The sequence below is a fragment of the Prionailurus bengalensis genome, chromosome B3, assembly GCF_016509475.1.
Source record: "Prionailurus bengalensis isolate Pbe53 chromosome B3, Fcat_Pben_1.1_paternal_pri, whole genome shotgun sequence".
NCBI classification, from domain to species: domain Eukaryota; kingdom Metazoa; phylum Chordata; class Mammalia; order Carnivora; family Felidae; genus Prionailurus; species Prionailurus bengalensis.
Genome location: NC_057355.1, coordinates 54,333,059 through 54,360,090, shown reverse-complemented (window position 1 = coordinate 54,360,090; position 27,032 = coordinate 54,333,059). Strand labels below are relative to the sequence as shown.

The 27,032-nt window shown below is 36.6% G+C and overlaps 1 protein-coding gene across 1 annotated transcript in view; it reads right to left on the bottom strand.

Moving 5' to 3' along the window:
* ATP8B4 (ATPase phospholipid transporting 8B4 (putative)) overlaps nt 1–27,032 on the bottom strand; it is a 191,173-nt gene that overhangs the window by 74,355 nt on the left and 89,786 nt on the right. Inside the window, exons 11-15 of the mRNA XM_043554514.1 lie at nt 20,505–20,593; nt 17,717–17,913; nt 11,467–11,675; nt 7,969–8,012; nt 2,417–2,582 (exon numbers count right to left, since the gene is read on the bottom strand). Coding sequence (XP_043410449.1) covers nt 2,417–2,582; nt 7,969–8,012; nt 11,467–11,675; nt 17,717–17,913; nt 20,505–20,593 — 705 coding nt within the window. The remainder of the gene's footprint in view (nt 1–2,416; nt 2,583–7,968; nt 8,013–11,466; nt 11,676–17,716; nt 17,914–20,504; nt 20,594–27,032) is intronic.

Genomic DNA, 27,032 nt, shown 5'->3' with positions numbered 1-27,032 from the left:
ACTTAGAATTTGATATCTTAAAGCAAGAGATAGAAGTAATTTAAAGATATATACATCTTCCTCTCTTTACTTCAAAATACCTTTATATGGCAGGATGTTAGCCAATATCCACAAGAATGGGTAAAATTTAAGAAAGACCATACTAAATGTTGGTTCGAATGTAAAGGTACTACAGCTCTCATACACTGATGGTGGGAATGTAAAATAATGCAACCATTTGAAGAAAAATGGTTGGGAAGTTCTTATAAAGTTAAACATATACTATGATCTGGCAATTTTCATACCTAAGTGTTTACCAAATACAAATTAGTTAAATGTTTTTTTTAAGACATAAAAATGTTTATGGCAGCTTTATTCATAATAGCCCAAAGCTGGAAACAACCCAAATGTCCATGAACAGAGGACTAGAAAATTATGGTACACTCACATAATGTAATATTACTAAGCAATAAAAGAATGAACTATTGGGGCGCTTGGATGGCTTAGTCAGTTAAGTGTCTGACTTCAGCTGAGGTCATGATCTCACAGTTTGTGAGTCTGAGCCCCACATCAGACTCTGCTGTCAGCAGGGAACCTGCTTTGGATCCTTTGTCTCCCTCTCTCTGCACCCCCCCCCCACTCCCACACTCACTTTGTCTCTCTGTCTCTCTGTCTCTCTCTCTCTCAAAAATAAATAAATAAACTTAAAAAAAAAGAATGAACTATTTACTGATACATCAACATGGATGAATAACAAAATCATTACATGGCATGAAAGAAGTCAGACACAAAAGAATACAAATTGTATGATTCCATTTTTATGAAGTACAAAAACAGGCAAAATTCATCTTTGATGATAGGAATCACAGCAGTGGTTGGCTGAGCAAGGGGGTTGGGAATATGGACTAGAAAGGGATATGAGTAATCTTTCTAGAGTAATAGAAAATATTTTTACCCTGTTGGGGGGATATGAGTAATCTCTCTAGAGTGGTAGAAAAGATTTATACCCTATTGGGGGTAGAGGTTACATGGGTACATATAATTGTCAAAACTCAACAGACAAAACACTTAAGATCAGTGTGTTACGATCAGCATTTAATTATATCACATTGTGAAAAAAATGTAAATCATACTAGAAAATAAGAATGAATACTATTAGTAAACTAGAAATTTGAGGAATGTCTGCAAGATAAAAAGTAGATTTGATCAATGAAGAAGAGAAAAAGGCAGCACAAAGCATTTGCAAAAGGAAATGAATCCAGGAGTAAGAGAAATCCCCGAAACAGTTTCCAAAGTCAGAGTTAACAAATGGAAAGAGAAGTGCTCTTGGGGGCATCATTAGTAAAGTTAGTTGAGGAAGTGTACTCAGCACTCCAGCCCATTTGAGCTCCTCCATCTTCCAGCTTACTGTGAACAGGCTTCAGTGACCGCTGCCTCCAGAATAAAACCTTCCCATGTTACGCTACACAAAGTGCATAATCCGCTTCTGGAAACCTCAAAGATTTGAGTTCTGCAACTGGAGACCAAAACTAAGAAGAGCCCGAATCACTCCAGAAGTCCACAAGGATAAGAGAAAGAAAATGAAAGAAAAGAACCCGAATGAGTGATGTTTTCTTCCAGGCCAGACCTTAAGTACAACTCTCTCTCAAGTGAGCATATTGGCAGATTCCTAGCACTAGATCTGAAAAAGTAAGACAGTTAACCCCACATGCCATATGAATTCCTGGAAGGAGGAACTCCACACCCAGAAGGCCAGCCATACATTCTACCTCTTCCACACGGTATTGGGAGACTGGCCACAGTAATCAGAACCTACATTCACCAACAGGCAACCAAAAGTTATCAAATGTTTGAGAACATTAAAGGTAGACACAGAATTCAAAAAACAACATTCTATAATATGAAACCTCATAAAGGAAACAAAAGAAAATTTCAAATCAAGAATAGTTAAGATCTTTAAAGAGATCTAAAAAAGTATGTAACATTAAAATAAAAGCAGATTGCTATTAAAATAGTTCAGGACATGAAATAAACTCAAAGGCAAAGGTAAAATAAACGTACTTAAAAGCACCGTGATATCCTCAGATAAAAATATAATTAATCACTGCCTTCAGAATTATAAAGATCAGTTTAAGTCATAAATGTAACAATATGAATCCTCACAGCAATTAAAACTGGGGGAATGGGTTAGCCCAGCATACCAAGGACGCAACTAAGGCTTGAACGTAATCCCAACAAAGAAAACAAAAATAAAGAATAGAGAGAGAAAACATGTATACACACATATATATGACATACCTATATACAGTCGACAGTCTTTATATATTTCACTTTTAAACTGAAATTACTTGGGTGGTAATTTTTACTCAATCACTGGCAGCAGAAAGAAATCAAACTTGTAAACAAGGTTCAGCACTAAAACACACTTTGTACTTACCTGCACTATTTTCCTCCGACATGACGGTGTGGCAAAGAGCAAGTACCCTAAGAAATTCATACACTTTGGAATCCCCCAGTTTAATGGATTCCATCAGACGGTGGTCAGAGAACTGACATGTTCTATCTGCTTGGGGATTGACTGCAAAATCCACAGGTTTATTTTTCTGTAGAAGAACAAAAAAAAAAAACTATATACCTCTTTTCAATAATAAGCTTTTAAAATTCAAAAACGCTTCCTCTATATATTTTTAGTGCTTGTATGATTTTTCAGCCTCAAACATCTGGCACTACAATGGCTTTCTGTTTCCTCATTACTGTTAAATATTATCTTCTCATTTCAGAGCCAAGCACCAAAGCAGTAAACCTTCCAAAAGGATAAGGAAAAAATATCCAATGGGTGTACAGATCCTCAAAATACTTATTGCAATTCCAAAATACAAAGAAGCCCTGAAAATGGTAAGTTTTTTTCAAAACCTACTCAATGGCAAAACCTGACCTGACTTGAACTCATTTTGGCAGCAAAATCTGACCTAGAATGGTATGTGTCTAATTATAGACTTTTTTAGTCCACTTAGTATGAATATTTTCCAACACAAAAATATTAATGCATTTCATTATAGAGTGCTTTCTGAGATCCCTCTGGAAGTACTTGCATAATATAATGATAGGATTAAAATTGGGATCTTGAAGAGATCTTTGCACTCCCATGTTCACTGCAGCATTATTTACCATAGCCAAGAGGTAGAAACAACATAAACATCCATCAGAAAATGAATGAATAAATAATATGTGGCATACACATACAATGGATTATCATCCAGCCATGATCCTGTCTTTATGCACAACATGAGTGAACCTTGAAGGCACAACGTGAAGTGAAATAGGTCAGTCACAGAAGGACAATTCCTGCATGATTCCACTTATATGAGGCATCAAAATAGTAAAACCCACAGAAACAGAAAGTAGAATGGCTGTTTCCAGGAGCTGAAGGTATGGGGAAATGGGAAATTGCTGTTGAATGAGTACAGGTTTCAGTCACTCAAGATGAAAAAGTTCTAGAGATCTGCCTTGCAACATCATGAGTATTGTTGATCACAGTTTAGTATACACTTAAAAGTATGTTGAGTAAAAAAAGAAAAACATGATAAAAGAAATAGGGTACAACAAAAGAGTGGACGATGATTCAATGGTAACTAATATCCCTGTTAATTCACTGACTTCCGGAAAACACAGAATGTACTTCTAAAAGTTTATTACTCAAGACACTAGTCCTGTGATAATGTTTTTGCTAAAAATAGTTGATGGGGAAATACTTTTAATATATCCTTTTCTTAGAGACTATAGAATGTTTTATATTACATCCAAGTATATGTATACCAAGTCCTGCATACAGGACACTCAGTTGTGTTTATCCCAGAATCATAGACTTACTTAATCACAGATTGTTTTGTTCATGTGATAAATTTTAAAAACTGCATTAGTGGAAAAAATTATCAACTCACTGGTAAGGAGTAAAATACACACTGCCCTTAGACTTCCCTGAAACTCCCAGGGAAGAAACTGTGACTCAAAGAAATTAGAGTCAATCAAGCTGTCATTCAAGTATAAAATTGGCACACATATTTGTTATGAACCCTTCTTGAAACTAAAGGATGAACCTCATCCCAGTAAGAGATAACTGGAAAAAATCATTAGTAAAGGCCTAGTTAGGGGTGAGTACCTAATCCCTTTAAGGGACTAAATAAAGAAGAAATAGAGAGATTAAGATGCTAAAACAAAATGTGTATATTGTGTACCTTGACTATGCAAGACAAAAAGACAGCTAAAAAATGGTAAGATTCAAATTTCCTCATTTTATTATTTGAAGGTCAGATGATATCTATCATTTAAAGATTCAGATCAACTTATAAAAATCTATATATATTTAAGATTAATAAGTTTCTATAAAAATAGTAGAAAAATACGAGGGAAAGAGGCAGAAATATAACTTCATTGTTCATATTAGGAAATTAACAGACATTGCCTTAAAAAAAGTATTAAGAGGGGCGCCTGGGTGGCGCAGTCGGTTAAGCGTCCGACTTCAGCCAGGTCACGATCTCGCGGTCCGGGAGTTTGAGCCCCGCGTCGGGCTCTGGGCTGATGATGGCTCAGAGCCTGGAGCCTGTTTCCGATTCTGTGTCTCCCTCTCTCTCTGCCCCTCCCCCGTTCATGCTCTGTCTCTCTCTGTCCCAAAAATAAATAAACGTTGAAAAAAAAAATTAAAAAAAAAAAAAAGTATTAAGAGTATTATGAAAAAAAGAGTATTATGTAAACTCTTGAAGGTATGAAGTAGAAAAACAATGAAATGCTTTCCTAATGTTTCTAAACATTATAAGAAATGCACACATACAGAATAAAGAATCCATATAAAGAGTTATTAAACACAAGGTATATTATTGTTAGACACAAAGTACAGAACCTAAAATGTTATAACTAAGACAGTATATAGCCCAATGTAGATGGGCCAAACTCCATTATTAAAAGATTGGAGTGCAAAACAAACTCCAATCCTATGCTGTACACAAGAGACACATATAAAGTTATTCAGAAACACAGAAAATAAAAGGTGGGAAAATGCAAATGAAAACAAACCAGGAGTCAAGACATTAATATCAAATAAGGTTGAATTCAGGCCAAGAAGAATTAAATGAGTCAAAGAAAAGCAGTTTTGATGTTAAGTTGTGTAATTCATAAAAAAATAAATAAATAATCAATATAAGTATCAATTCACCCCCAAGTAGCATCAATACTTCTAAAACAAAGATTTCAAGGGGAGCCTGGGTGGCTAAGTCAGTTAGGTGTTCAACTTGGGCTCAGGTCATGATCTCACAGTTTGTGGGTTCGAGCCCCGCATCAGGCTCTGTGCTGACAGCTCAGAGCCTGGAGCCTACTTCGGATTATCTTTCTCCCTCTCTCTCTGCCCCTCCCCTGCTCACGCTCTGTCTCTAAAAAATAAAATAAACATTAAAAAAAAAGAAAAGATTTCAAGCTATGTAAGAGCTATATATAGAAAGAGATTTTCAAAATACCTAATTAACCTCTTTCATGCTAACAGATAAAAGATAAATAATGAAACAAGAGTTAAATAATGTAATTGACAAGGTAGAACTGAATGACATATAGGTAAGTTTATATACCTTGAAAGCAGAATATACATATGCTTTCCTTTTAAGAAGCCTGGAACATTGACAATTTACTATATTGAGCCACAAAGACAACCCCAATAAATTCCAAAAAGCAGAATCAATACAAATCTATTCTTTATTAAAAGTACAATAAAGTTAGGGGGAAGGCCTCTATCACTTGGGAATTTTAAAACTCTTGCTTAAAAATGTTTCAATGTGGATATTCAAATTGATAGGACAAAAATAAAAAGTTTAATAAACTACAGGCCAAATCTATGTGATAAAATTGAAGAAGTATTCAGAGAAAAATTAAGAACCATAGATATTTGTATGAAAAAAGGAAAAAATAAGTTAAGCATCCAAGTATGAAGTTGGAAAAAGAACAAAAGAAACTTTAAGAATGAAGAAAGGTGGTATTAATAAAGATAAAAGCAGAGCCTACTGATTAAAACACAGGAAAATATATACAAATAATAAATAAAACCAAAGGCTATACTTTTGGGTGGGGGGTGGGGGGAGAAGGGGCAACTTTTCAATGTAATCAAGATAGGAAAGGAAAAAGACAATCAAAAATAAAAGATGATTTTTTTTTAAACAGCCACAGAGAGGGGCATCTGGGTGACTCAGTCAGTTAAGTGTCTGACTACAGTTCAGGTCATGATCTCACAGTTCATGGATTGGAGCCCCAGGACAAGCTCTGTGCTGAGAGCTCAGAGCCTGGAGCCTGCTTCAGATTCTACGTCTCCCTCTCTCTCTCTCCCTGCCCCTCCCTGCTCACACTCTATCTCTCTCACTCTCAAAAATAAATAAACATTAAAGAAATTAAAAAATAAAAGAAAATAGCCACAAAGAAAAAATTAAAAGGATCCTAAGAGACTCCTTGCTCAACTGTAAGACACAGATCATTTTTATGTTATATAAACTGTCCCACAGAATACAAAACTAAGGAAAAATTTTTAAAAATTATTCTTTTTCTAAAGTGAATTTAACATTGATAGCAACTCAAACATTACGTCCCCAAAAACCTTGAGGACTGATGTGTCTTACAAATCCAAGGCATGTACCTAAATAAAGCATTAGCAAACAGAATCTAGAAGCACACTGAAAAAAACAATTTAACATGACAAGTGACATTTATTTACAAAAACCAGGGATGGATGATAATCCAGTAGAAAAATGGTTAAGGGGTGCCTGGGTAGCTCAGTTGGTTAAGCATTTGACTTCAACTCAGGTCATGATCTCAGGGTTAGTGGGTTCGAGCCCCCAGTCAGACTCTGTGCTGATAGCTCAGAGCCTGGAACGTGCTTCAAATTCTGTACCTCCTCCCACCCTACCCACCCCCCGCCTCTCTCTCTGCCCCCCCCTCAAAATTAAATAAACATTATAAAATTAAAAAAAAAGAAAGAAAGCGTCTGCCTTTGGCTCAGGTCATGATCTCACACAGTTCATGGGTTCGAGCCCTGCATCAGGCTGTATGCTGACAGCTCTGAGCTTGAAGCCTGCTTTGGATTTTGTGTTTCCCTCTCTCTGCCCCTCCCCTGCTTGTGCTCTCTCTGAAAAATAAGCATTTAAAAAAAAAGAAAAATGGGTAAAAATTAAATACAGTAAACTATTAAAAATATAAAAAAGATATCCAACCTCACTCATAAGAGAAATTAAAGCTAGAATCATATTGATATATCATTTTACATGTCTTGCCAGATATCAAAAACTGACAAAACACTGTATTGGTAAGGGTGGGGGAGAGCACTCTTGTACACTGCTTGTAGCAGGATAAATTGGTAAAAATTTTAAAGAAGACAATGGCAATATTTATCAATTGTGAATGGACATACTTTGGATTTAACAATTCCATTTCTAGAAATGTAAATTGTTAGACAGCATACAATCCATGTAAAGTAACATAAGCACACACTGTTATTTCTGTTGCAATTTTTTTACTAGCAGAATATTGGAAATATCCTGAATTTCCATTGGTGTCTCCTTACCATGAGACATGGAACAATATAACAGAATACTATTTAGCCATTGGAAAAAATAAGACAGCACTTTTTTTTCCCACTGATCTAGTAAGATCTCAAATACACTGCTGAGAAAGAAAATTAAGAATGGTACAGATAGTAAGCTACAACCTATGTAAAAAATGGAGAAAATACTTCCTCGTATATACATAAATATCTCTAACAATTAAAAAACAGAGAACTCTGTGGTTGAGGTACCTCAATAGAAGGAATTCTGAACTATATGAAGCTATTTTTTTAATGTTATGTATTTAATATATCAACTTGTCATAGTGGAAATCAGTCCTCCAGGGACTCATTTTTTAAAAAAAAAAAAAAGTATGTACAATTTGAAATTAAAAGAATGAAATTTATCACCTCCACACCTTAGTCATGTCTGTCTTCTGACCCATGTCATCATCAGCTTCACCTGCCAAAAAAAACCTTGAGAATTAAAAATAAATGAAATAGAAACTAGATTTACACATTTGGTTTTAAAAAATACACTTTTTTATTAAAACACCATTACCAGATGGCATTATGAGCTCAAACATAGACTTTTTAGGAATTTTTTCAAACTGTAACCCTAGACATGGTGATTAACCCAGAGAAATACTCATATTTGCCCAAGATAGAACTAAAATAGAGTATGCATTAAAACAAAATATGAAGCTCATAAATCATATTCTTTTGTATTTTTATCCTTCTGTTGCTACATTTTATCTCTGATGTTTGCAAGAGGCAAATTTTTGTCTTCTACTTCATCCTCACTATTAGGGAATCCAAAATGATATCCTAGACAGACCAATTCTCATCAACGCTTGAGCTTAGTGAGTACATCTTCGTCTGTCTTGGTTTGGGCCAGATACATTTGTGTAATATCAAGGTCAAATTAGCATGTAAGAGTTAAACAATGTCAGTGCCTTCTGCAGTAAAACATAGCCACCTATGTGCCAAATATTGAAAAATAACTTTTTAGTATAAAGCCAATATATGCCTATTATAGATATATTGGAAAAACTCAAGATGTTTATAGTAGGAAATAAAAATCACTAATAGTTCTATCCCATAAAGATAACCAGTATTTATAGAACTTTTTTCATGTTGATTATGTGTGTGTATACATATATTTCTCCGATTGTTGAAAAATATCTTGTTCCTGCTGTTTTTAACCCAAGTGTCAGAATTTCTCTGGTCATTAAAAGTTCTTTGTGAACCTAATTTTGAATGGTTATATACTAGCTACGGAGTATAATTTACTTTAGCTTTCCCCTATGTGGAAGCTTTTAAGATTTTTCTAATTTCTGCTTGGCATTTGAAGATGTAATGGTATTTGCCAAGACAGTATTTCTTGTAATGATAACAAAGCTTCCTTGCATCAATCCTTCGCCAGGCATTTGTACTATCACAAACTTGCACCATTTATTGGTGAGGGAACTGAAGAACAGAAATCCACCTGACATTACTAAACTGGGGTGAAAAAGTCACTATAGTGTAATTTTGAACCCAAGTCTCTCTCTTTTCACTACACAATGCTATGACCAAAAAAAGCCCTTGATGAACTGTTATTTGCTGTTTATATGGAGCACAGGGTCTAAATTCAGACCATGTTGTGACTGCTTTGTGGCGGAGCCCCTGAGCTAGTGAATGAACCTCACCAAGCTCCTGGAATTTAAATCTCAAATGCACTGTGGTTATGTTCCAGTCAGTATACCATAGGCAGTAACTCATAAAAGATAAAGACAAAACAAAGCTGTGCCTTTGTGTAAAATGGTCCCCCAAAAGGAAGCATGCTTATAAAGATGGTAATGGAAGTGAAGAAAAGTTAAAGAAGTTGAAGAAAATAAAAGTTCTGAGCTAGAAAATAGAAGATTTAGATAAACCTGAATGGAATACCAAGTTTTCCCAAGGCCTGGATCTAGAATATAAATAACACAAGCTCATAGGAAAACAAGAGGACGTGATTCTTAAACATTTTGTGAGTGCTTTAGTAAGAATATATCTTAGTGGCATCATAAATGCATTATAAATTATAATGGGATATAAACTAAGGGTCTAAAGGGGTTAGTTACTATTTCGGTTACTTTCCTGAATTTTATAAGGGAAACTACAAGCTATCATGGGATTTGTAAATTTCAAGACTTGCAAGATCTTGGGATATATATACTTTGTGAAAATCAAGGGCCTTCCCTAAAAATAGCCCTGAGGCAAACAGCTATACAAATAAATCTTGGTCCACATATCTGATTTTCTTAGGATCATTTCCTGGAAGTGATATTATCATTATTATGTTATTATCAATATATATCATAGCAAAAGAATCCCAAAGGTCCTTCAAATTAAAAATATCTCCAATATTGTAAAATTTTCCCATTTAAACTACTCTTTGAGTTAAGTCATTATTCTTAGAAAGCCTCTGAAAATAATGTCAAAAGAAAATTTTTAGAGAAAGTTTCTATTTTACTTACCATTTAAAAAAATTTTTAACATTTATTTTTGAGAGAGAGACAGAGACAGAGCATGAAGAGGAGAGGGAGACACAGAATCCGAAGCAGGCTCCAGGCTCTGAGCTGTCAGCACAGAGCCTGATGTAGGGTTTGAACTCACAAACTGCGAGATCATGACCTGAGCCAAAGTAGGTCACTTAACTGACTGAGCCACCTGGGCACCCCTACTTACCATTTATTATAACAGTGATATGAGAAATGTATAATGTAACTGAGGGCTTATGGAAGTCCAGGTTGAGAATCATCTGGTTCTCTCTCAGAAAAGGGGGAGGTGGAGCAGAGGAGAGGGGATTAGAGGGGTAGGGGTAGCAAAGGGAGGTCAATAGATAGGACAGCATAAAAATCAACTTCTTATATTTCTTAATTTTGTTCAAGTTCAAATCTTACTTTAAAGTGTTTGGCAATGTGTGAAGTTTCTCATCAGGAGATAAAGGGAAGTTTTCCCTCTCTTTCTTGGATTTTTCTTTTTGAGATTTCTGGACTGAAAAACTGGACACTCAGAGTCCAGTGAAATGAGATTAGGAATCCAGAGGCACCCAACAAAAGGCTTCTGCTGCACCTCATGCTTCAGCAGAGGAAACTGTCTGCTAACTGGCTCAAACCACATACAAATAGAATGCCTGAAAATCCTGGTACAGAGCAGGTATCCTGACAGATGTATACAAAATAGGAACTGGATGTTGATGAAATAGTTTATCTGCCCACTCAAAAGTAGCCCTGTGCAGTGTGAATTCTTAGGAATGAATTGTAAATTCTCCCTAACATCAATTCCAGAGCTGTGAGGAAGCAAATATGAAATACTCCTTTTACAAAGATAAATCAAGTTACCAAGAACTTGCCCTCTCGGGGATATTGGCCTATTAAGCAGCACAAAGCACAATCACACAGTGGGAGCACAAAAAGGAACCTCAGACGGTATCACATCTAACCCCCATCTATACCCAAGAAAGGTAACAAATCCAAGGTTTCATCTAAATTATTCAACATTCATTGAACAAATATTTAGTGACTGTTTATTATATGCCAAGCACTATGTTAGATGCTGGAGGTGCCCATATTAATGATAAAGTCAGCAATAAATGGTTTGGTTTTTAAAATAGGGCTGCTTATGTTTTTAAGGGAAATTTAAAAAAAAATTATGTTTTAAGGGGTGCCTGGGTGGATCAGTTGGTTAAGCATCTATCAGCTCACATCATGATCTAACAGTTTGTGAGTTCAAGCCCTGCGCTGGGCTCTCTGCTGTCAGCACAGAGCCCACTTCAGATCCTCTGTCTCCCTCTGTCTCTGCCTCTCCCCTGCTCTCTCTCTCTCTCTCTCAAAAATAAATAAACATTAAAAAAAAAAACCAATATCAGTACGAAGAACTGCTTCCCTTACCATAGATTTTCCCATTAATAGAACATTTTTTAAAAGTCATGATGTTTTCAGTGAGGGTGCCTGTTTTGTCAGAGAAAATGTATTCAATCTGGCCCAGTTCCTCATTGAGAGTGGTCGTCCGAGCTTCAGCAGGTGTTGCTTTTTCAGGGTAATACATCTTCCGATCCCAGTTTATAAAATAACTGTGTCCCAGACGAATGACTTCCATACTTTCATCCATTAAAATGGGGAAAAAAGAAAAAGAAAGAAAAGCTCCATCAGTTTCAGAACATACAAAACGTTGCCAAAGTAAGAAGTCTGTCAAGGAGCGCCTGGGTGGCTCAGTCAGTTAAGCTGCTGACTCTGGATTTCGGCTCAGGTCATGATTTCACAGCTCAGGGTTGAAGCCTCGCATGTGTCTATACACTGACAGCACAGAGCCTACATGGGATTCTCTCTCTCCCTCTCTCTCTGCCCCTCCCCAGCTCACTCTCTCTGGCTCTCTCTCAAATTAAGTAAACAAACTTAAAAAATTTAAAAAATAAAAAAATAAGTCTGTCAAAGTCTTCAGAATTTAGAAAAAAAAATGTGGATACTCTGTCTCCAGGTCCTAGTGACCTTCAGAAGAATCTCAGCAGATTCTGTTCATAAAATTTCCTAAGTCATTTTCTTGCAGCACCACGAAAATATAGACTTTGCATAAAGTCTTGGGGAATATTCCATGGTTCACCATTTATATTAAACAGGCCTAGTGGAGATTTCTTGTATAGCCTGTTAAGTTAGCATTTCTTTTATATCTTCGTACAAACTATTATTAAAGATGTTTGTCCAGCCATCTGGGTGGCTCAGTTGGTTAAGTATCTGACTTCGGCTCAGGTCATGATCTCACGGTTCATGGGTTTGGGCCCCACATCAGGCTCTGTATTGACAGCTCAGAGCCTGGAGCCTGCTTCAGATTCTGTGTCTCCCTCGTTCTCTGCTCCTCCCCCATTCATTCCCTTCCTCTTTCTCTTCCTCTCTCTCAAAAATAAACATTAAAAATTTTTTTTAAAAAGATATTTGTCAGATATCTGATCTAAAGAAATGTATTGTTGAGGACTTTCTAATATATCGTTTGGTGTGGCTTCAAGTTGCCAAAAAAGGTGGCAGTATCTCTGTAAAGCACTAAGCAAACCATAATAGATACTGAGTAAATCTCAATATTATCATTGTTACTATATTAGTTTGCCCATTTACCAGGAAAAGAGCATTATCTCATGATCTAGCGGCAATTTATGACTTTCCAACTTTACAAATGTTATTTCTATGGCCAAAGGTATGTCTTTTAAAGTCTCTGTCATATGTAAGGTTAAATCAATTTCCAAAAAGGTTAGCAATGTAAGTTTCTACAATAAGATTACTGAAAATTAGCATTTACTATGCATGACATATATACATCATACAAACGTTCCCAACTTATCATTTGTATTTTGTTTCCACTATTTTTGACACAAAACAAGTTGTCTTTTTAACTCATCAAATTTATCAGTAGTTCACAGTTTCTGTTTTGGGAGTTTTGTTGGATATGCTCTCCCTATGCCAAGATTATATATACAGACATCTATATTTTTCTAGTAGTTCTTTGCTGAATTTTCCACATCTAATTCTTTATTACAATTGGAATTTTTATAAAGATAATGTACATATGATGTGCTAATTTCAATTTTTATAAACATAAAGCTTTTTTATCACCATTTATTAAAAAAAACAAGTCCTTTTCCCTTATTGCATTGGGATACTTCCATGTCACATATAAATTATTTTTCTCACTAGAATCTACTTTAGGGATTTCAATTTTATTCCTTAATATGTCACTTAATACATCTCTTATTTTCATAATTACAGCTTTATAAACATTGGCGATACCTGAAAGGGCGTAAGAGAATACTCCTCTTTTTAAAAAGTTCTTGGCTGGAACCACTCATTTATTCTTGCTGATATGTTCAACACATTTTAGCATCCACACCCCCACCTTCTCACAAAACTTCTTTAAGATTTGTATTAAGTCTGTGTTAAACTTCTAATTACTTGGAAATAACTCATTTTAATATACAAGTGAAACTTCAAAGAGAAGGGTAAGTCTTTCCAGTAATTGAATTTTGAAAAGTACCTCTATTGATAAGGAGTTTTAGTTTTCATTTGCTTTGTTTTTCACATAGGTCCACATTACAGCTGGATAGATTTGCTACTGGACATTACATCTATCTGTTCATTGATGACATAATTGTTTAAATTATTGTTAGTCTAATGAAAAGGTTTTTTTTAATGTTAAAAGCTTTATCTAATGTTAACAAACTTTGCTTATGCCACAAAATCAGACATTGAGCTGAATTATCTTACTAAGATCGTCGCAGAATTATTCTTTTGGATTTTCTAGGTTTATAATCACATTGTCTATGCTCGTCCCTTCTAATAGGGTTATTTCAGTTTCAGGTTCATGTCTTCCTTTGTTCCTTGATATTTCAGCTGCATGGCTTAGAACATTAGCAAGGACATCCAGACCAGTATCACAGAGTAATGACAATAGCAGTGACCCATGGTTTATTTCTGAACTTAATGGGAATTGAGCCTTGGTGTTCTCATCTGTCAAGTGAGAAAATTAACAGTGACTGATTACACTAACTCCTAACATTTGTCTCCTTGAAGACAAAAGATAATAGAAAAATCCTTTCTAGGCATTAAATTCTATGCTTCTAACATTTCCCTCTCTGAAAGTGGTATGGTGCTAGTTCATTTCCTAACTATTTAAATGGCAACACTTTTTTTCACTTAAACTAAAAATTACTCTATGATTCTGTAGAGCCATACAAAAGAAAAATAAATAAGGCATTTTCTGTATTCGTTTATGTAACTTACTGTTATAGCTGACCCATACATATCCACCACCGCACACACATACTTCCCTGTAAATTCTCTGCTAGCTTTTCTACTTTACCTTTGTTTTCTTTATTCCATTCACTCAAAAAGCATTAGCACTTACAGTGGACCAGGAACAGTGCTTTATCTGTCATAAGCAGATGAATGAATGAATCCTGACCTTCTATTCCCTAATTTCACTAGTAAGGGCATTAAGACCTAGAAGTCAAGTGACTAACCCAAGGTCACACAAATAACTAACCACAGAGCCAAGACTAGACTTCAGACATTGGTAAAGCCAATGTAGACCTGACTCTAAAAATGGCATTATGCAAGTAACTGTACAAACAATTTGAAGCTTTGATCTTTCTAAAAGTAAGATAGCTTCCTGAAAATTCAAAGCAAAATGAATGAAACAACATGTGATCCTTCTGTATTATAATACAAACCAATGGAAGTATTGTAAATTAATTTGAATTCTTGGATCTTAAAATAGTCTGTAGAGAGGAAGGGTTTGGGAAAGAGGATTCAGGACAGTCATAGTGGAACATTCAGCTCTTTGTCTTATAATAGCAGAAAAAAGGAGACAAATGTTCAGAATTAGCATAATCAAACGCTTAGTGTTTTCTGCCTGAATGCTCAAAGAGCAGGGCTTAAGATTCCACCCATTCTGTGGCAAAACAGGCAACACAGAAATGAATTCCTATTGCTTTGGGAAAAACTTCCAAAATTTAATTCCTTGGGAGTATGTGGCTGCATTTCTTAGGATGATGTATTTAAAAAAACTGTAGCTGGGTATGTTCTAACACTACAGATAAACAAACAGACAGCATAGAAATATCCTACCAACATCAACATCCTTTGCTCACGTGGAATTGTTAACCGATCAAAGTAAATTCAGCACCTTCATCCTCAAGTGACCTATGGCACTAATTTATTCTTCATACCCATTCAAAAGCCTAAGGAAAGCTTTTATAGAAGGCCTTCTCTCCAAACAGAAATACGCTGTTTTTGTAGATCTCAGTCTTTAGGGTTGAGCATCCTGACATTCTTTCGAATGCTTTCTCCCTCCACATTGAGATCAGAATCACTGCTCTTGTATGATGAGAGGAAAGCTCACATTTACCTTCATAATTATTATGCCTTACCAACAGGTACAGAACTCTAGGCTCTTTTTACTTTCTCTTGGGGTCTTTGCTGAGTAATAAACCAGACACAGCTTAGGGATAGAAGAAAACCAGTGTACCAAGTGTCACAAGACTTGGGTTTGGATCTTGGTTCTGTCCTTAACCAGCCCCATGATCCCAAGCAAATCATCTCATTTATGAAAGAAGTTGGGCAATAACTACCTCATAAGGTTGTTGGGAGACATAAATAAAATAAAGTATATGGAGACACTTTACATAAAATACAAAATGTTATCTAGGGTAAGGTAGTATTATTTGGAGCAGAAAGGAAGTAAGAAACCAATTATTTTAGTCCCACCATTTTCCTGAGCAGTTCATTGGCAAACTAAGGCACAGGGAAGCCAAGCGCTTTCTTCAAAGTCACACATGCCAAGACGATAACCTGGGTTTGGACTATTCCAACTGGGTTTCCTTTCCACCACTGCAGGGGACACATCAGAAAGAAAAGCAATGCTAACCTGGGAATTTAGCCTTGACCTCTAAAACACCAATATTTCAAATTATTAAATGAAAAATGCCAACACACTTCAAAGAAAGAGCATACACAGAATATACTTCCTTCATGAGGACATATGAAACTGCACATGTGCAGATGGTAAGCCACTATGAGCATTTATTGTTCATTTAGGACATAAAAGGAAAGCTATAAAAGTTGACCATAGCTCTTCTGGCAAAAAGCAGGATTTACTACAGACTTTATAATTGGATACAAGCATAAGAGGTCCTCAGAATCAAAGATGAGCCAGTAGGATACAGTTTAAATAGAGCCTGCTCTGACCACAGCTCCAGAAGGCCCAGAGCAATTTGTGGTGTTGTGGCCACATGCCACTACTTCAAGTCAATTTCCCACAAGTTGACATTTCAGTTTCCTGACTGCTATCCAAAACAAGGGTGGATTTTGTGCATTGAACTTCCCTTGCTTCATCATAGTTAGGATTTTGGGAAGAGAGAAAAAGAAGCTTGTAAAAATTAGTGGGGATTTAGAGCTGGTAATTTCTTGTATTGTTAAAATACTGGTGATGAGGAATGTCAAACAACCAAGTCTCATCTTGGCTCCAGTGTCTTTAGGATTATCTGTCTCAGTCTTGGTAGGATTAGGATTGGGGCGCCTGGGTGGCTCAGTCAGTTAAGTTCTAACTCTTGATTTCGGCTCAGGTCATGATCTCATGATTCTTGAGTTTGAGCCCCACATCGGGCTCTGCACTGAAAGCACAAAGTCTGCTTGGGATTCTCTCTCTCTGCACATGCCCCTCTCTAACTCTCAAAATAAATGAATAAACATTTTTTAAAAATCTCAGTTATACACTCTAGGGCCAACTCCTAAGCCTTATCAAATACACACACATACACACACACAAAAATGTACATATATACATACATATAGAGGTGTGTGTGTGTGTGTGTGTGTGTGTGTATGTGTGTGTGTGTGGAGAGAGAGATCATTTTAGTTCTGATTTGTGGGTCCAAATCTAGAAATGATAGATCCTGTTGAAGTGAGAGCTAGGAGTCAGACTTCTTATTTAACAATGGACAAGTACCACCCAGTATATTTCAACTTCTTTATACTATAGTTACTAATAATAGGAAAAATTAACATTCATTAAGCTTTTACAATGTGTCAGACAATTCTTTTAAGAGCTTTACAGTTTGTTTATTCTTTATACAATCCTATTAAGTAGAATATTGTCTTCTTTACTTTTAAAATGAGGAAACCAAGGCACTGGAAGGTGAAATAACTTGCCCAAAGTTATGGAGCTAGTGAGTGGTGGAACAGAATCTGAATCCAGGTATCTGGAGCCAGACTAGTAGCAGGGAAGCATCATCTCAACAGATCTCATCAAATAGTCTTCCATTTCTTACCCAATATCAACTCAATTCTAACTGATCAGGTTGCATGAGATTATATTGCAGTCCATTTATTCCATAGAAAAACATTCCTAAGAAACCAGATCAAATCAAGAAGAAAATGAAATGCATTTATTATAATTTAAAAATACAAAAGTGAAGCAGATTAAACAGCTTAGTTGCCTCATTTGTAACAGCTGTAGCAGATCATAAGCAGTTAGAGCAAGACATCTACCTCACTGTGGTAATTTTAAAACAAACAAAAATGATTAGGCACAACATGATGATGCAGAACAAAGTCTTTTGACAAAGTGGCTTTCCTAAAGTATAAACTCTCGTCTTACCTCACATATAATGAAATGGGCACAACTGTATTGAGAATAATAATATATGACCAGAATGTTAAGAATCCCGAGAACACAGAGTTCTTCTCTCCTTCATTCCAAAAGAGGAAAGTTCTGAATTGGTCCCCAACTTGATTCTCCCAGATTGAATTTCCTATTGCGAGAATAACTCCCATGCATACCAGAAACCCAAAAATCTGAAATGAGAATGGAAGTCTGGTTAAGGTTAATTTGAACACAAAACTAGTCACATCAACACAATCCAGTTACACTCCTAACTCCAAGAAATTGTCATTTGAAAAGCAAGTCATGCGAAGCTCTTCGTACTTATCAATAATCGTACAAGTTTAATATTTTTATGTTTTACTTGACTAAATATTTTACATGCATTTTCTCACTTAATTCTTCCAGTGATTTTCTGAGATAGGGACAATCTTTAGTCACACTTTGCTGGTCAAAACCAGAACAAAGTAAAACAGAAGCACTGAAAGATTATATAACTTGTCCATGGTCAAAAGCCAGTAACTTCACAACCTTGATTTGTGACAAGGGCATATATTTAGATGGCTTAGGAAGGCAGTATGTCCTGATTTGCCCTGGTCAGCCCCAGTTTGTATCTGTTATCCAGGCAGAATATTAATTGCGTTCCCTCCTTTCACTTGCAAAAGTGTCCTGTTTGAATGATAAGTTATACAGTCGCCTAAGGCATAAAAGCAAAAGGAAGAAAACGTCAGTGCTAAAGAACAACCTGAAGCCAGTCAAGTCTCTTGGCTACAGATCTAGCTGCACAATCCTTACTTAAGGCTAACAAGGAAAAGAAAGATTAATTAAAATACTGCATGCCATATATGTTTTCCTTTGGAGATTAAAAAAAAAGTGAGAATCAACCTGAAAACTGTTAGCCAACTCTTACATTGTGATTAGTATCAGTATTAGGTAGAGCAGACATTTTGGAGGTATAGCAACTTTCAGAAAGAGAGCAAGGTCAGTTCCTTATGAGCCCAAATGCCAGCCTTGGAAAGGAAAGACACCAAATCAATGAATAAATGAATACATAAGATCTGAGCTGAATATGGGGCTTTGAGAACTTTGCTCTACCAAGTTGATTCTGTGTTAGGAGCAGAGATCAGCCACTGATGGGAGGGGAGTGTGAAGCTAGGGAACAGGAATGTATTTAACCTGCTATTTCCTTCTTCCTCTAAAAAAGGAATATTCAGGCATTCTAGGACTGCTTTCTTCTTTATTCATGAACAAGATAGACATATAAGACATTTATGTAGAAAGAGTATGCAGAAAACCCGATTTAAAGTGCATTAGAAAGCCATGTATTAGAGAAAAGTAGAGTTGTGAATTCCTGAAACCCTACCTGATACCTGTATCATGGTATCCTCTTTTCTTTCAATAATACTACCAATTAATTGAAGTAAATTACTTTAAGGGCATTAAAATTGGTACTATTTGGCATTAAATGCTCTAACTTAGGATGGAATCAGCTTCTAATAATCTAATGGGGCATTCAATGTTCTAATATGAAAAGTTGGAACAGTCTCTCCTTCACAATCAGTAATTTTACTCTGTAAATACATATTTGTGTATGTGTGGTAGATACCTATACAATCCCCACGCAAGCCCTAGAAGTGGGCTCAAGGCCATTTAAATAGAGAATTCTAGGAGGGGGCACAAACATGTTCCCTTGGCCCCTGAGACTCTGCCCCAAGGGGATGAGTTTAATAGGAAGAAAGCCCAAGTCTGAGGATGATACCAAAAGTAAAGCACAGAGCAAGGTCAATATTATGTGCCCAAAAAGAATTCACTTCCTTCTTTCCTTATTCAGAGTCCCACTATCACATATCAGTTATGCAAATATTTATTGAACTCAAATTCTTTATAATTGTTTGTGAGTCTATGAAGGGGGGCGTAGTTCAAAGCCACTGTCTTCATATTTAAAGTCAATGTCCTTCAACTTAATTCCAATACAACGATGCAAAACAATATTACACAAAAAGTCAGAGAACAATCAGGTGCCTAGCATCAGGTAGCACACAAGATCTACTGACAAAAGGGTAAAACACAAAGAATACTAGACTGTTTTTGGTAAATGGATGGAAAAGAAAATCATTTCAAAAGCACAGAAGAGAAAAAAATTCAGAGGAAAGAGATAATCCTGGGCTAAGGAGGTTTAGAAGCTTTCATGGAGGAGGAGAACTATGACCTGGGCCTTAGAAGATTCATAAGCAGAACCAGCTACACAAACTGGGGAGTTCAGTGCAAAATGAAAAGGCAGGACCCCTTGTTCAAAGGTTATTGATAACCTTTGGATTGTTGGTAATTTCCACGTGGCAACAGCAGATCAATCATCCAAGTATGAGGCCCTTCTGAGTGGGGAACCTGTAGAACTACAAAGATTGCACACCCGTGAAGCCAGCTCCATCCATAAGCTATGTGGAGAGGACATGAGCAAAGGTAAGACAACAAAAAGACCCAAGTAACTTAAAAATTATGTTTTATTTTTTAAAAACAAATGCAGGTACTTGGAATATGGAGAACTTGCAAGACCATGAAGACCTCCATAAGCACTGATCTACTTCTCATGAGAAACTCTACTGATGGTTGAGATATCATAATCTAGAAAGTATAAGGCAATGTAACTGGGACCCAAATGCAAAATATCCAAATAAAATTCCACAAAAAAAAAAAAAGTATTTCTGAAAGAATTCCCAACCAAATGTAAGAAATATATTAAGATACCAATGATAGTGATTTGCCTAATTTTGTTTTAGTACCTTACCCATAGTACTAGAGTATTCATCAGTCTATCAATGCTTGTCCTCTTAAACTTTGTCTTACCACTGTTCTGCATTAATTTAGTGTCGGGACCTGCAAAAACAAAATTAAATAAAAACTTTAAAATGATTTGATGATTTATTATTATTATTTATCATGTCAAATGTTCCTGAAAGGAGAACAGTATTTTTTTCAAAATAATTAATTTTTATTAAGAACAGGGACCAAAAAACATTGAGAACTCTGATCTTGATGACTGATGGTAGAATACTACTGGCTACCATCAACTTTTCTGCCTGATCTTTAGGTTAATGAGTGAGTCTCCTAAGAGGTATGAATGGGGAAGTGATGGTTATGTCGATGGAGAGAGTAAGTTTTGCTTCCCACCTTGCAATCAAGCTATGCATCTCCTTGTCTTATATCAGGATCTAGGTCTGAATCATCTTTAGGTCTCTTACACACCTAGCCCATAATTTTAGTCAATATAAGGTTAAATTTTTATTTGCAAATTTAATTAATATGAATGAATACAAAAGTTTAGTTTGGAAAGAAAAAAGAACAGGGGCCAATTAAGTTTTGTATAATTCTCAACTGGTTGCTTAACAACAACCATGGAGACTGCAAGATAACTGGTCTCCCTCAAATAGGATAAATCCAGACAGAACTTGTGGCTAAAAAGTTTGAGAAATGCTATTTTTCAAAAAGCTGTGTATGGATGTGCATGTAGTTGAAGCAATGAAAGATAACAAAGTCAATCCAAGTAAGGAATAATTTGGAATGTTAACAAGAATGTAGTAATAAACACAATTCAGAACACTGAGATCAAAAATGGAAAGTTAAAATAAGAAATCAAATTATAGGGGCACCTGGTGACTCAGTCCGTTGAGCATCTGACTCTTGATTTCAGCTCAGGTCATGATCTCACAGTTCCTGAGTTCAAGCCCCACTTCAGGCTCCATGCTAAGAGTATGCTAAGAGCATGGAGCCTGCTTGTGATTCTCTGTCTCCCTCTCTTTCTCTGCCCCTCCCTCGCTTTTCCCCCACTCTCTCTCAAAATAAACAAATAGACTTAAAAAAAAGAGAGTGAAATCAAGTTCAGGATCTGTTTCCCAAAAAGATTTGTGGTGCCTTTTGGAGAAACGAGAATAACTCCAAATAATACATCATCACGTTAAACTATTATTATATATTTCACACTGTGCATATGATACACACCTTTTGTAAGGGCAAGAATAGTCTTATCTTATGTTAGATTTATTTCAGGTAAATACACTATCTCATGATATATTTACTAAGTGCCTTCTCAAGTAATTCTAAGAATCTTACTAACTGCTTTAGAAGTAGATAACTAGATGATTAACAAAGGAACATATTAGAATATATTGCTAAGGGCATTCCTTGCATAAAAAGAAGATGCTAAATGGAAGTAAAGAAGCTTTAATTATATTGATTTCTCTAGTGTTCCTCTTCACGTGTTCTTCTCATTATTATCATCAATCCATGTAGCCATTTAATATAGCAGAAAAGTGGAACTGAAAGAACGAATAGAGGCACACATAAAATTGTATGCCATCCTAGAAGTCAGGGAAGAATGGGCACATCCTTAGAAGACTTTCTTTTACTTAAAAGACAAATGGCAGCAAAGATTGGGGTCTCATAAAATTCAGTTTTGAATTTGAAATCGTACCCCAGTGTCCTATTCCCAACTACTGTTGTGTAAAGGAGACCACCCACACTTTCTCAGAATAGTTTATTGAAATCATATGGACACTGAGGGTGGGAAGTATTTCTTGTACAGTAAAGATCACAACGAGCAAATAAAATTTGTGATTAGTAAAAGCTGAAATGCTGACAGAGCCAGTTTTGTGCTAAAAATTTACATTTCTTGGGCACACACACACACACAGAATAGCAGAGACTATACCTAATGGGTTTTTAAGCACTTATTGAAATATATCTACAGATGCTGATTTACACATCTCTCCTTCCCTCATAGTCACAGATCTTGAAAGAATTTTCTGTACTCAACAGCCCCTGTTTTCTCATCTCCTACTAATTACTCAACCTAGTTTCAGATCTAGTGTTTTCAATATCCTCCGTGCCTTTTCTGTACCTGTCAGCAGCCCTTGACATTGTTGACTATTCCAACCTTTTGAAACACACTCTTCTCTTAACCTCTGTGTCACAGTGCTGTCCTGTTTTTCCTCCTACCTCTTTGTTCACTCCATTGTCTTCCGTGATGCTCACTCTTTTCTATACAGCCACCAAACCTTGGGATTCTTTAAGACTCAGACAGAGCCCATCTTCTTTCTCAATCTACTTTCCCTGAGCCATCTCATCTAAGACCACAGCTCCAATGATCATTTGTAGACCAAATGTAAATTTCCAGCTCACACTGCTCCTCTGAGCTGTAAACCCATATATTTGTCTATATGGCATCTTTGCTAGATTCTTCTAAGGCCCCTTGGGCAGCCCTGGGCCAGCCCAGCTTGTGATATTCCCCAGAGTTCCTTATATCAGTGAATGGCACTGCTATCCATCCAGTTGTGAAAGCTGAGGGAAGCCTAGGAGTCTAGTCTATGCCCATGACTTCCACTCTAGCCCAGAGTACCATCATCTCTCAAATGGACTATAGTAAAAGCCTAGTAACTGTGTCACCCTGCATCCACTCTTCCCCCAATTCTAATATTTTTTTCCTCCCCAACCCCAATCATACACTCTTATAAGGACTTGCTATTTACCAACTTTACAAATACTGTAGGTAATAATTAGCTTTTCAAATTTAACACACACACACATATGCGCGCGCGCACACACACACACACACACACACACACACACACACATGCCATCTCTTTGAAAAACTTGCAATGGCTTCCCAATCCTCTTAGGATAAAGACCAAAATTCTAGATACAGATCACAATGTCCTGTCTGGTCCAGCTCCTATCCATATCTCTAGTCACATGTCTATCTTTAACCTCCATGTTCTCCATACTCCACACTGGCCTTCTTAAATTTTGTTTTTTCTTTTTTGTTTGTTTGTTTGTTTGTTAGTTTTACCTCACCATCCTTAGTCCTACCACAGGGCCTTTGTCCACAATGTGACTTTTAGCTAGCTTGCTCTTTCTTCTTCATATTCCTCCATTATATACTGTTATGACTCCATGTTCTTTTCTTTCAGAGCACTTATCTCAGTTTGAGATTATATATTCATTACTACAATTATCTGAGATTAAGGTCTCTTTCTTCTACCAGAGTCAAAACCACAAGTGAATGGACTGCATTTGTTTTTGTTCACATTCTTTTTTTAAATGTTTATTTATTTATTTTGAGAGAGCACATGCATACACACACACATACAAGCAGAGGAGGGGCAGAGAGGGAGAGAGAAACCCAAGCAGGCTCTGGGCACTGTCAGCGCAGAGCCTGATGAGGAGCTCAACCTCATGAACTGTGAGATTATGTCCTGAGCCAAAATCAAGAGTCAGACACTTAACTGCTAGCCACCCAGGTGTCCCTTACATTCTCAATCATAAACGAACAAGTACAGTGCCTGCCACATAGTAGGCACTCAATGAATAACTATTTAATGAATTTATTAAGTACCTGCTATGTTTTAGGCAATATGTATATGTGCTTTTCATCTATTATCTCAGCTAATGCTTAAAACAATCCAATGGGGCACCTAGGTGACTCAGTAGGTTAAGCATCTGGCTCTTGATTTCAGCTCAGGCCTTGATCTCAGGTTCGTGAGACTGAGCCTTGGAATATTCTCTCTCTCTCTCTCTCTCTCTCTCTCTCTCTCTCTCTCTCTCTCTCTCCCTCTCTGCCCCTCTGCTATTCACTCACAAAAGAAAGAAAGAAAGAAAGAAAGAAAGAAAGAAAGAAAGAAAGAAAGAAAGAAAGAAAGAAATTAAATAAATAAATAACCAAAACAAAACGATCCAATGAATGAGGTATTATTATCCTTATTTCACTAATAATGAAGTATTTAAGTAACTTGCCTCACATTTCTTGTCTAGTAAGGATCAGAACCGGAGTTCAAAACCAGATATATCTAACTTAGAAGCTCTTGATCTTAACCACTATTTTTAAAACTATATGAAATACTCCATTAATTCGTTAATTCACTGACTCATTCAATCAATGTTGTATTTAAGACTGACTCATTCAGATTCCAAACAGGAAATAGATGACGCACTGAACAAGGATAATTGGGGAAAAATTTTTTTATAGAGGGACTTTTTACAAAAGTGTGGGAGGGGGTATAGAGTAAGCAAAAGGTTAATGCAGTAACCAAAGACTTAGTAACAATCAAGAGGTTCCTCTAAGCCAGGGGGAAGGGTGAGTGAGGGGAGGGAGTGGTAACTGGACCCTAAAGGACAATATAGAGTTTGCAGCCTTAAGAAAGAGAAACTTTATGCTGAGGGTCCCAGTCAGGCTGAAGTGACCACACAGGGAGGAAGTTTGGGGAAATAAATACCTTGACCTCAGTGTTCTTTCTCCCTTTGATCTCTTCCCAGAGATCCTTCCTTAACTAGAAGCCAAAATTCAAGAAAACCTATTAGGGGAAACCATACAAGTCAGCCTCCCAAGGCAGAAAGAAGAGTGGGAAAGGCGAGAGTAGATCTGGAGGAGCAAATGGAAGACATCCAATGCAAAAATCTACTATGCACCAAATGGTGCTGACTCCTATGGATTTCTTAAATGACTAAGACTCCTACAACTCAGAAACAAGACTTCCTCCTCTCTTGAGTGAAAGAAAAACTATTAACAGAAAGGCATGACCTAGCTGTTAATGCATATTAAACCCTCGTAAATTATAGATTTGTAAAGCAAACCACGTCTGCATCAACTATATTCCTTACACAATCCCTAGTGATAGGTGCAACCAGGGTAATAAAGAAAGAATAGTTAATAATTCACTTTGGATAACTTTCATAAGATCTAAGTGTTCAACTGGAACTCATTCCCCAAATTAGATATCTTAAGATTCAGGGTTATGAAAGACTCATCTGTTCAAATCTGACATTGATGAAACCAACCATTCCCAGCCTGTCACTATTCTAGTTAAGCTTCCTCTTAACATTTGCACCCAGACTCAAGTCAATGCAGGCATTCTCTGCTTTACAAATATCTGCCTCATGAAGGTCCAGTGAATATCCAGTCCATATCACAAAAGAAGAGGATATTCCCTACTTCTGCCTGCCAAGATCCAAAGGGCAGTACCCACTCCCAATTCTCAGTCTATGGAGCAGGCAGTGCATTTGGAATTGAAGCTAGAAGGAAGAAGCAGGGAAGGAAGAAAACTAACATTTATCAAGCATCCTCTTCCATATGCATTGTCTCGCTGAGCCTTTAGAGTGACTCTAATGTATTCATTATCCCCATGTTACAGCTGAAGGAACTAAAGCTTAGGAAGTTTAAGTAACCAAGGCTTAACATCCTACAGCTGGTAAACAAATCTGAACCCAGCTTTGTCTAGTCCAAATTCTGTGAGCTCTTTATTATACCTGCTCGGAGGGAGACCTGTTCAACTTACTACCCCTCTTCCTCCTAGGTATGCACATTTTCCCATAGAGCAAACCTTATGGAGGAAAACTTGGCTTCTGAGTGGCTCACAGCAGCTGTCCTAGCATAACATGCTGTAGCTGAACCATAGCTCAGTCATTCCAAACAAGTTCACAAAAATGCAAACAAAATGTTGGGCTATAGCCCATTTCTAGGATAAAGCTCCTCAATTTCTATGATGACAGGAAGCAGACCAGAAGGGTCCTTCCCATGAAAGGACCTTCAAGAAGTCTCCCCTTCATTGTGTGGGAAGATAAAGGAAGGTTGATATAAGTCTCTTTTTTCAATGCAAGAGAGATGCAAATAAGAAAATATGTGGTCACAGGTTTATTCCCCTGACTAATGAATGAAAGCATCTAATGAGAGAATTATGAAAGCAGATTCATCCCCAGATAAAAGAACATATACTGCCATATTTCTAGGGATTTCTCAAGTCCGTACAATGGCAATACCCCAAGCAGCAAGAGCCTTACTAAAATCCACAGCTGAAAGTATTTAGGAGGAATTGGGAGGCCTTTTCCAGGTTTGGAACACTTTTGAGTCTTTAATAAACATTTGTTGTTGTTGAGGAAAGTCAGTTAAGAAAAACATTCCAATTTTGATTGCACATAGTCAACAGACCCAAAAACACGTCTTATTTCGGTGTCATAATAAACAGGATTTTTAAAAATCCAGGGCTGGCAATTGATGCCATGAGTACAATTTGAGTGGCTTTATGTAGTGGAGCTACTGTAAGCTCCCTTAGCAGGAGAATGCCACCTTGGGCCTGTAGAGATAAAGTAGAGATGCAGAAAGTGGCCAGCAGGAAGAGTAAGAGGCACTTTCCCTCCCTCACTGCCTCCATCATGTAGTCTTTCCAGGACCCACTGCCTGCTGACAAATAATAGAAGAAGCTACAGAGTATAAACAGAAATGATTGCAGTATCTCCAAGAAACCTTTTCCAAAAGGATTACCTGACC